The sequence below is a fragment of the Xiphophorus maculatus genome, chromosome 9, assembly GCF_002775205.1.
Source record: "Xiphophorus maculatus strain JP 163 A chromosome 9, X_maculatus-5.0-male, whole genome shotgun sequence".
Classification (NCBI taxonomy): Eukaryota; Metazoa; Chordata; class Actinopteri; order Cyprinodontiformes; family Poeciliidae; genus Xiphophorus; species Xiphophorus maculatus.
The window spans coordinates 28,091,062-28,103,362 of NC_036451.1; the positions used below are offsets into that span (position 1 = coordinate 28,091,062).

General features: G+C 36.9%; 1 protein-coding gene across 4 annotated transcripts in view; it reads right to left on the minus strand.

Annotated features, from left to right (window-relative positions):
* The window catches only part of naaladl2 (N-acetylated alpha-linked acidic dipeptidase like 2), a 399,262-nt gene that overhangs the window by 67,818 nt on the left and 319,143 nt on the right, over positions 1–12,301 (minus strand). For all 4 annotated transcript variants that reach the window (XR_002753301.1, XM_023339997.1, XM_023339998.1 and 1 more), the window contains one exon: positions 3,805–3,894. Coding sequence is in view for 3 of the 4 variants with exons in the window: in XM_023339997.1 (XP_023195765.1) it covers positions 3,805–3,894 (90 nt within the window). In the remaining variant the exon portion in view is untranslated. The remainder of the gene's footprint in view (positions 1–3,804; positions 3,895–12,301) is intronic.

Genomic DNA, 12,301 nt, shown 5'->3' on the forward strand with positions numbered 1-12,301 from the left:
AATACCTCTAGTGGCAATGATACTCAAACTTGTTCAACCCACAAATGCAGAGAAGGACAGAGGAAAAATGAGGCATCATGCTCAGGCATCATGCATGTGCACGTTGAGTTAGAACAAGCTGTCCTTAGTTTTCATATTTGTTTCGAGGTCAGTGAATTTCTGCACCTGTCTGTGCAGATGAAGGAAATGGGTGTTTGAATCAAATCAGGAGAGAAAAATGAGCTGCCAACGAGGCGCCTTTTAAAAGAGCAATCACCATCCAGCAGGGATGGACTGCATGTGAAGGGCATCTGAACACAGAACGTCAGCACTGTACTCTGCCGACACACACACACATGCACACACACACCGGCCGTCAAAACTGTGTATCATGTTTCACCTACAGTATAACCGACTTTAACTACAGCCATGTTTGAGGATATATAGGAGCGACAATGAACAGCTCTGATGAAAATGAATCCCTAGGAATGTTCAGGGAAAATATTTTAGTGTTTACATGTATTTAGTTCCATCTATCTTCCCGTCAAGAAGCATTTCCACAGCATGACACTGCCACCACCATGTATTACACCATGCACACACACCTCCTTCTTCCACATCTATGAAGAGTCCTCTGCAAAGCTTGCAGGGAAACTTTCACATTGAATCTTTATGTCTTTCTGCCAATAGTTTCCATACAGGCCAGATTTGTGGAGTGAACCATTTTTAAAGATTTGAAAGGTTGTAATTGAGGCATTATTTTCTTCATGTTCCAAAATTGTGAACTACTTCATTTAGGTCTGTCACACAAAATCCCAATAAAACACATAGATGTTTGTGGTTTTAAAGTGATTAAATATAATGAAGTTTTAAGAAGTGTAAAAACTGTTTATATCAATACTCGATCGTCACAACTTTTTAAAATGTTTTTGACTAATTGGAACTTCTTTGATTTAACGTTGGATTTTTCGGGGTTTGAAATATGTGATGCCATACACCGTCAGAAAGAAACAGCAATAATTTGGGTTATTTAGTCTATCATAAGAGAAAAAAATGTCGCTTTACTTTTCAAGGTCATATTTTCACCATGGTTTTCAGAGTCTAAATAACTTAGTTTGTAAATGAAGTATTTAGCTTGATAACTAAATATTTAGTTATCAAATATTTAGTTTGAAGCTAAATGTTTAGCTCCTTTCTAAATATTTAGATTGGAGCTACATATGATGAACACATGATTTTGAAAAATGAACCCACATTTTAGAGTTTTACGACAGGCTAAATAACCCAAATTATTGCTGTTCCTTTTTAACTGTAAGTGTAGATAAGCCAGTCTTATTGAAGCATTAATTGTTGTAGAGATTTTTTTTTATTTATTTTCAGCAGGCTTTCCAGGAAGTAAAAATAAATTACAATAAATCATTTATTTTTATAAATCAGCTTCTTCTGAAAATCTGTGTACCTTTGAATTTATTGAAGGGATGACATGTTTTAAAAAATTCTGCAAGTCGTATTGAATGAAGAGTGATTTTAAACGTTCGCGCTGCCCAGGCAGACTCACCAATTTGAAGAGTCTTCATTTAGAGCCAGGCTCCATAAAAGATAATGAAAATGTCACAGAGCCTTATGTAATTTGTAAGCGCTGACAGCTTTCCCACAGAGGTGATAACTATTGTTAACTGGTGACATTTATAAGCAATGAGAGTGTTCTCTTTAACAGGCAGGGCTATGTTAAAAAGGCCCAGTTACATGAGATAGAAATTTTCATTTGACAACAGCTTACGTAAGCTCTGTGTGTTTTATTGGACTTTTATAAAGATGTCAAAGCGGGACAAATGAGAATTTATTCATGCAATGAAAATAACAAGAAGATTTTAACCACATCATATTCTGACCATCAGGTGATATCTTTCTAGATTTTGCAGACAAAACATTTTGGGCGGATAAACTGCTTTTTGAATTGCAGCAAAGTTGTTGCAGCTTTTTTATTAGATCCGCCATGCTGCTGAACAGAAGAGAAAAGTAAACTGCTGCTGCAATGCCTATATTAGCTCCAGTTTATATTGTTAAATAGGACAAGGTTTGACTGACAGAGATAAAAATGGATGTTTTATGCTGTACTTAGCTAATAACCCTGCTGTTTCCCACTAAGTGACTGACTGAAGTTGGCTTTGAGGCTGACTGTAAATAAAAGATGTTCTCAAGCATCTACTTTATAAGGATGTGCATAATGAGCAGCTGTTGATGAATACATCAACACTCCCTCAGAATTTGTTGTGTTCTGCACCTTACAAAAGCTGACATGTTAACTTGGAAAACGTATGGCTGCTGTGAAGCTGAACATGCGGCAACAAATGTTTGCTCCATTGACAGCAAACATTTGCTTGGTTTTGACAAAACCAAACTTTCGGCAAATTAAGACTTCATATTTATAGCTAATTCTGGATTCCAGTCGCTGGTGTTTAGACAGTTCCAACAAGTTAATTGTTTTACTTTCTAAACTTGCTAAATAGAAAAACCCTGTAATTAAGGTGAACTATCTATGGATGATTTTTGAAAGAGATGTCTGAGGGAAGCCTGTATCAACACAAACTATATCTATGCAGCGCCAAAGGTGACCCTGCTGGTTATTTAAAGCAGGGGCTCCCAAACCTTTCCACACCACAGCCCCCACAGAGCACTGACCTCTGGCCAGGGACCCTTTCTGCAAACACACAGTCAATGCTACAAAATATGTTAAAAAAACAAAACAAAAAAAAAACAACAATCTTTACATTCAGTTTGCATTAATGCTGTGTTATGTCAATACTTTGTTTATTCCAATCAATCAATTTGATCTATAAAGCACCCTTCATGTTGGAGGCAGCTCACTGGAAACACATAATAAATAAATTGTATTTCTGAACTGGGTTTGAACCATCCAGGGTCACAGTCTGCAGGTGCAAATCCCAGAGTTGTGAAGTAAAGTGAAACTGGTGGGATACTCCCTTTTGCTCCAGTCTTTGTAAGAGGACTGGTGGATATTAAAAGGGATGTACTTTCATCTTTTCTTCACTTCCCTGAACTAGCCAGTAGAGTCATTGCTCATATTCTTTGCTTAATTTCTTAATAAAATAATAATCAAAATGCATTTTGATTTGTTCTTGATTGACTCAGTGATTACATGCTGCCTCAAACTTTTTGATTTCAGATGGCCTGGAGTTCTGTGGCAGAAGATTTTACTACTAGATAGTACACATTTTCATCACAATCCCCTCTTTTGATTAAAAAAAATATACAGTATGTCATATTTTATATTAATCACATCAAATATTATTTTATCCCTACAATTCTTATGGTTTTTACAGCAGTGTCCTCCACAGCTGGATGGTTCCTTTGGTCTTTTTCTCGCCAGAAACTTTTCCGTTTTTTGCTTTGCAAGCAAAACAGCTTGATGAATTTGACTGGCTCTTCTGTAGTTAACAGTCCCTGCGGCTGGAAGTTGGCCCCTGTCTCTTTAGCAAACAAAATCAAATAGGAGCTTCTGGGGTTTAAAAGTGTAACTCAAAGTAATGTGTTCCTAATGTTGAAGTCAAACTGTTTCTTATTTCACAATGCATGTGTGTGAATGTGTGTGTCATGCTGTGGTACATGTGTTTGGGATAAAGGATGTAAAATTCACATTTTAAGGATTCCTTTACAATGAAGTCACATTATTGCATTTGTTTCTTTCTCCAGGCCCAGTTACATGACAAAGAAAGACACTTTTACTCTACCTGAGTATTAAATTGACCAGATATTTAATTAAAGGTGTTTGAGTGATTAGTGGGACAGACTCAGCAGCCGTACCTTTGCAATGGTTTCATGGAACTTGAACAATGGGTCGAGTTTTTCTGGCGACTCTGCAGAGAATTGGGCCTCTGACAGGAAACCGGTGGTCTGAAGAGCAAAATGGAATCGTTAGACATGATACAAATAAAGCTTTTACATTTTGTCAATTAGTCTAAACTAATCTCAATCACTTTACAGGTAATTCGACCTCATCAACAAAACTCTTCAATACAAACCTTGGTGTTTAAACATAAATATTCATACTCAACTATGAAATTATTATTTATTATTTCACAGGGTTTTTTTGTGTGTGTTTGGTGTTGCTTTGTGAGTAATTTACAGAATATGAACCAAAGATCCTGACAGAAAATTCATAAACAGTCACAATTAAACCAAACTGGGGCTGAATTCGTCATCGTTACTACGGTAACGGAGCCTTATCCCAACCTAAAACTGCTTTGGTGTGTTGAAAGGAAGCTAAAACGAGTCAGAACATTTTGGCTGTATTCAGACCCACAGGACCTCACTCTGAGCACACACCTGTGGATTAGCCCCCCTGCACACCCACTCCCAGCTAGCTCAGAGCCATTAGCCTTAGACACGCAGTGCTAAAGAGCAGGCCAAATCAAGCACTCTGTTCTATACTTCACAGGGCCAGTATGAATGGCCAGGGAGAACTGAAGGTTTTAAACAAAAGAGCTTTAGCCAAGATCAAAGACACCTGAGTTTCATTCCCATTAGAGGCCTTTGTGTTGCTAATCTACACCTCACTTCATCTTTCACACAACACTAGCTCGCCGTGCCTTCATCTCAGCTCTCACCCCTATTTTTTTCCTTTTTGCTTTTTTCTGGTAAGAATTTAAATTAGAATTATAAAGAAAAATATCATTCGAGGTTCATATGAACAAGCTGCTAAACCAGTTAGCAGATTAGGTTATGTCACTAATGGGTTATAAATGGCCTGTCAAAGACTAGAAAATGTTAGCTCATTGTGAGAGCTTGTAAATAAAACTAACCTATCAGCCCTGCTGATGTTTCTTATGTCATCACATGTATCAACTGAGGTCTGGAAAAATGAAGAGATCACATCATGATCTCCATGTATGAGGTCTACTTCAGTTTCAGATGTATTTGAATAAAAGCAGACCCTATTCTACTTACTGAAGTGGTTGATTAGCTAATTACCTGAACCAAATGTTTTCTTTAAAGAAGGTGGATATTAAAATCACTACCATGGTCATCAACATTACTCTTTCAATGGGACCAGCAGGATTCCAAGACAATGTTGATGGTATCTAAAAATAGGAAGGCAGGAGTAAGTTCATTTTTTTCTGTCACCTTTGTATTGCTTTTATCTACTAACATGCTTCAAACATTTTTATCTAAAAAGGAAGTGTTATGTACACAATCAAGTCACTATGTTATCTTTAGTTGTTATAAAAAAAGCTAAATATATCAAACATGACTTATAGTTCAACACATTGAAATTGGGCCTGTCTCTTTAAAAACTCTTGCTCTTTATAAAACTCCACCTTCAGGAAGTCATCACAACATGGCTCCTCTATTGACACTTTAACAACATTTTTACCAGGAATTCACTGAGAAGCAGCTTCTATAATGAGCTCAGCAAATGAGCAGTTTCACCAGCTGTTTGCTAATTGCTGCTGGCTAGTCTGAAGGAGTTGAGTGGGGGAGTGGAGGTAAGGTCTGCTCTGTGAGGAGAAAGCTTGAAGTTTGGAGTCTGCAGCTCTGCAGAGGAGCCGCGTCTCGAAGACGGGGCTAGATCCAACCAGTGGTTTTGCACAGGTGAATGGTTGCCATGGAGATTAAACTTGAACTTTTCTTCTTAGATTTTATACATTTTTGACAATTACACATTCAAATGATGTAAAGGAACACGTGGTTTGCAACTTGTTGAGCTTCTTACTGTATCAAAATGTTCTGCAAGTATTGCATGAAAATACCTTGTTTAGTATTTTTTTTCTTTAAAATATTGCTAAGCAATGTTTTAAAATGCAATGGCCGAATTTCTTACAAGCTGTGGTGAACATGAAACTTCAGCTGATAACCAAGAGCTGCAGAGCTTCCCACTGGTGCTAAACTTAAGCATTTTGTCATGTTTAGATTAAAATCCAAAATAAAAAAAAACTGATCAAACTGGAATAGGATTGAGATTCTCTAAAACACACTTTGACATTCGTGAAAACAGAAAATCTCCTTTTCGCCCATAAAAAGGTTGTTGTTTTTTTTGTTTCAGCCAAAATGTCTAAAATCTTGTTTCATCTTTTGAGCTCAAAGGATTTTGTTTTTTAAATCTCATTTCATTGGCTGGATGCATATCTACTCTTTCATTCTATTTCTAAGCTTTGCTAATGTTTTGGAGATGCTGCATTGATAATAAAGAACTTCTAATCTATTCTCAAAGTAAAGGGATTTCCACATTTTCCAGGCAGAACATTTGCTACCTTCAATAACTCTAATTTGATGCTTTTGTCTACCTGATTTGTCCCGCAGGCCGTATTTATTTGGTGACTATATTAGACTGGGAGTAAACAGGGTTTGTGAAATTAAAGTGAGCATTTGATTTTTTTAATCAAATTTAATTTGACATAATTGGAAAACTGCCTTTTGTTATGACTAAGGTTTCTTTATCCAATATTATGATTTTTTTAAAAATAAAACAAAGAATTAATTGAATAAAATGAATAAAAACCACAAAGGTTTTATTGATTAACTGCTTGTAAGGCCAAACAAATTCTCGGATATTCACATCAGTTAAATCATACAATAAATCGGTTGCATGCATTGTGAAATACAAAAATTAAGAGCTTAGTTAATATATTGAAGAAATACTTCAAAATCATATATGGCAGAAGAAAACATGGGAAAACAGACAGTTCAGCTGATACTCAGGACAGAAGCAATAGAGCGAAGGGGAGAGAGATAACGTTAGAAAGAACAAAGGGAAGGAAGAGTAAAAGACAAAAAAGGGATGATTAAAAAATCTTTGAGTGTTCATGAGGTTAATGTAGTGAATCCTTGTAAAATGAACACCCAGACAAACATCCACTTTCATCACAGAACGGGTGCGAAGCGAGGAGAGGCGCTGCATCGCTGAGCTTAGTTCCACCTGAGCTGGATTGCCATTGATTTTTTTTTCTCTGCCTCTCGTTTCTTAGTGAGGATCCCATCTGTCCATCTCCCTTCCTCCTGTCTTTCCAGGTGCTGAATGTAATTGGATTTTCTCACTGTAAAACTATGTGTTTAAAACTCTGCTGGACCAGGAGTTTGGACAGCCAGTCAAGCTTGGAAGCTAAGCTGAAAACAACAGATAGAGCGGCTTACCCAACACCTGCCATTTGTAAACAATTCGGAGTCTAAATATAGATATCTGTTTGAGGACTATCATTTTCTAAAGATATCTGTTTGTGGATGCTAAGTAACTAAATAGAAAAAAATATTAAAGCTGCCAAAGTGAAAAGTCAAACTGTCCACAGTCAATAAATATTATTGAACCTCAACATTTTACATTATTTGAAGTCATTTTGTTGGCATTTTTTTATCTTGAAAACACAAAAACAGCCCAGGCCATGTACAGGTAAGACCCGGGGCCTCATGCATAAAGCGTGCGTGCGCACAAAAAATGTGTGGCGCCATATTTTACGCACAAGTCGGCATGTATAAAAATTAACTTTGCGTCAAAGTTTGCGTAAATATACGCACACTTTTTCACTGGTGTAAAAATGTGCGGCAGCAACGCAAAGTTTTTCTGTGAACAATATCAAACTACAAAGCGTCAAAACTCAGGTGAGTTTTGACTACATTCGCTGTTATTTAGACCAAGAAGCATCAAACCCGATGTTTTTCATGATTTTAATATATTATTGTTTAAACGTAAACAATGAAACTGAACTGCATTTATCCTCAGACAATAAGCTAACACAAAGTAAAGAAAATAAAAATAAAAGTATGTGGAAATCTCCTTTGAATGTAAATAGAACTTTTTCTCAGTTTTTGTCTCATAAAGATGTAACGCATTGGTCCGTGCACCAAAGAGCAGGAAATGCATCTATGGGGTAATTTCATTCTCACTAAAAGAAGAAAACAGGGTTGGATCAGCAGATTAACTCAAACCTGCTGATTAAAAATAATCAACAGGTTTGATTATTTTTATATTACCCCTCCAGGGGTCTTTTTTGTGGGCTCTAATGTCCCTTAAATGATAGTAGGCTGACAGGAAACGGGGGAAGACATGCCGCAAATGTCGTCGGGTCCGGGAGTCGAACCTGCGACGGCTGCATCAAGGACTCAAGGCCTCCAAATACGGGTTGCGCTAACCACTGCGCCACGCCGGGTTTGATTATTTGTAAGGTGATCAAGGTGTGTATAAGTATATAAGTAGCTGCGTAAAGGTGAGCCGCGTAATTGTGGAGCGTTTTGGCTCTGATGGAGAACATCGCCAATGGAAGGATTCAGAAGGAGCGATTGATCAGAGATCATATTGATCTGCTGGGAAATGTTGATGATGGTTTATGAGCGTTTAGATCGCTCAGACTGATCATCCTGGAGCTCTGAGCAAAAGAGTCGTGCGGTACCGGTACCGGTCCAGCTGCAGTCATCCTTCAGTCGAGCCGCCCGCTTTGTGAATGCGCCTTATGGACATAAAGCATCTTTATTCTGTAAATGTACAACTCATGCACATGATTCTACTATTTAGAATAAACGCCCACATTCCCCACTCAAAGGACTCTCTGACTCGCTGTCTGTCTTTAAATCCCGGCTGAACGCGCTACTGTTCAAACAGGCATTTGCAGGATCTCTTTATTTTTTAATTTGGATTTTTTTTTCTTTAAAATGTATTTTTCTTTTTTTGAGGTGACATTATGTGTCCTCAAAGCACCTTTTAAATAAAAATATATAATTATTATTATTATAAATATTTATACTGCTTCGAACAAGGACGTTGCCATGATTATTGCTTCAGGTGGTGGCAGACTTCCGGGTATTTATGCTAATTTACATATGTATTTATGGGTGGGGACAGGGCGGACCAGCAGCTGCGCTCTATTTCCCGCAAATTAGGATTTATAAAGGAAAGGTGCGCAGCCACATGCGTGCGCACAGCTTTATACATCCATTTTTTTTTTGTGCGCCGCACTTTTCTAAATTTTTCCGTATGTCAAGTTTTAGTGTGAAAACTGCGCACTCTTTTATGCATGAGGCCCCGGATGTTTACATGCACTGTAAACCTTCAGTTTCTCACTGTCTGACATTAATGAGAATGCTTTACTGTTTTAGGTCAATTAGAATTACCACAGTTTCCTATTTTCTAAATGTCACAAGAAAAGGCCATTTTAAATTACTTTCTTCAGTTAGAAACTTCAACACGCTTTGCTTCTAAGTTACAATGAGAATTCCAGATAATGTCATGGCTGTGTAAGCTTCTGATAGGTTAACTCTCAGAATGCAACAGGAGGTAAATCCTGTGAAGGACGTTTAGGACAGCAGCTCAAACACTCTGCTGGGTTTAGGTTTGAAATCGGCATATTAACGTCGGATCAGAGGCAAAAGTTCTCATGAAGATTCTGGCTGAAGCTGGTAAAAGAAAAGCGTTGTCTTCAACAAAATAACTGTTGTACCAACACTTGCTAAAAGGCCACTCAGAGCAGAAGAAGCCATTTTTTTCAACAGCAAAACAAAGTCAGCATAAACATTGCAGCCTGATTACAGGTTGAAAATGCAAAGAATCATTTTTGGAGACAGTTCCTGCAGTCTGATGAAACATCATGTTGAGTATTTTGTTGAAGGAGCGGCTTGTTAAGACTGGCTTGTTTTGATTATATGATCCTATCTCCATTATTATTATGTTCCTTATTTCTATTAGATCAGCCTGGATACTATTTTTACTTTACTTCAGTTCTGAGTGATTCTAGTGTATTATGTTTATTCTTAGTGCATAGTTTTGTTTCTCTTTGATTCATTTTCATGTCTCCTCTGGTATGTACTCTCCCTCAGTCAGTCAGGCTGGTCCATTGTTCCAGCATTCACACTCCCAGTTTTTATTTACATCTCTCATTCCTCTTCAATGGTTCCTCCTGTTGAATCCTGTTCATTTCTCTATTCCTTCCCAGTGCAGCCCTGCTTCCTTTTCACTCTGGATTCCTGTTTTTGTTCAGCTCTGGCTCCCTGTGATTCTGTAAGTTTCATTTATTCAACGCCTCTGCCTTTCTGCATTTGGGTCCTAAATCAACACCACTCACAACATAACAAGATAGGTGCACTTCATGATATATGTAACATAATTACACTTTTTTCCCTTTTAAATAGCTATAATTCCATCAGACTGGATGAAGAGTCACTATGCTCAAATTCTCAGTTGGATTTATGTCTTTACTTTGGTTAGGCCCTTCTAGGACAAAGAAACTTAAGTCTTTTGTAGTTTTTAACTAATTTTTAAATACAGATTTGTTCAGTATATTGGTGCATCTTTCTTCCTGTCAACTCTAACCAGCCATTCTAAGCTTGTGGGCCCCTGCAGCTGTCCTCACTCTGTATTATATCACACTCATTCTGCAATCTGTTATTATCCCATACAGTTCATAATTGCTAAAAGTTGGTGAGGTAAATCAGGAACATACTATCAGTGAAGTCACTTAACTGTGATGGGGGCCATCACATTGACTGTGAAGCATGAAGATGACATGTAGATCATGGAAGGAAAGGATGATCTAAAATGTTATAAACACCCACTAACATAAACTGAAGTCTCTGTCATGTGACAAAATGTGAAAAAAATTGGAGGCGTCTAGCTAACTTTTAAAAAATGTCTCTTAGCTTACGCCAAAGTATGTCAGCTGTAGTCCAAACCCCCTAACAGCATTCCCTCCTTCTCATTAATATTTTGTGTTTAATGTTTAACATTTCAAAGCCTTGGTTTGCTTTAACCATCAGCTCAACGCCATCCCTGCCCCGACACCAGCAGAACCACTAAAAGTTCGAAAGCTTTCACGTTGGAGAGGTCCCATTACCAGACTGCCCTCTTAAACATTTGGTAGGTTCATAAATATTGATGGGGTGTGCTCCTGAACCATTATACTTTATTAAGAGGAGGAGAAATGTGTGTAAATTTGCTAGAAGAAAGTATTAAAATAAATGAGTTATAATAAAAACTTTGTGGTTCTTTTCATTCTATTAAATGTCCTCCAGCAAATTAAAAATGATCGTGCCCTGGCTTTCCAAATATTTGAGGAGTTCTCTCTTGTTCACCTTCACCCATTGCAGCGTCTGCTTCTTGAGTTTTATGCTTCAGGACATCACCAAGGTGGGACAATTAGGGAAAGCCAGGAGTCTGAGGTAAAAATCTGATTATATCACCTTTCCATAAAACCAAGGTTTTCACTTATCACAAAATAGTAAGAATTACTTTGTAAGTAACAGGCTAGAAAATGATTTGAACTTTAAAAAACACATAAAACTTTTATATTTCACTACTTCTTAAACAAAATGTGTGTACAACAGGTTCAGGTAATTAAATGCAAAATATGAATGTTATTATTTAATCAAGGTGAAAATCTGAGAAGTTGTCCATCATCTGACTTGGGTCAAAAAGCCTTTTGAGAACATCAAAAACACCAGCTACATTTCTACTCAATTATGTGAGTTTTAAGTACAATTAAAATGTAAAACAGAAAATCCAAATTAGCTATTTTTCCTTCTTCAAACAGGCTGTGCAGAGTTTAATTTAATCAAATATTGATGGTAATAGTAAACAGGAAATAGAGCTAAATACAGAGTACAGTTAAGGTGCATTCTTTGTTGGTAAAAAATAATAATGCAAAAAGCCATGTTTCAAATTAAATATCATACAAAATCATTCTCTGGATTCATTTTACAGTTCTGTCTCACAAAATTTCAACTGTATTCGTTGGAATTCTGGTTTGTGTGTGAGATCTGTTTTCAGAGAAGCTCTTTGCTGGGAGCTCTTATGGCAACTATGCATCCAGTTTATAAACACAGCACCAATGCACAACACATCATCTTAAGGGACTTTACTAGCAAAAGTTAATTCAATCCAGTCATATATAAATTCAAATTAGCAATCTATCAATGCAGTCAAGCTCAGCCTTTTATTCAAATTAGTTAAACAATGTTTGACTATGAAGTAAAAAAATTATACATGGTTTCCATTTTGCTTTTACCAATTAACATCTGAAAAGTGTCGGCCCTTTTGATTGGATATTCCTAAGTGATCAACTGCCTTTAAAAGACACCACAAATAAATTAATCTCTGATATATTCTTTCATTATTGTGGCAAATAGAAATAATTTTGATAATTCTAACTGACTTGAAATAAGGGAAGTTTGGTCTGATTTAGCCTTACTCGGTGAGAGAGAAAGGTGTATGTGAGTTTTTATTGAGCGTATGTAAACTTCTGGACTCAACTCTAACTCGGCTGCAGGGATTTGAACATTTTCAGCCACACAAGGATCAAACCAACAGAAACCTATCAAAATT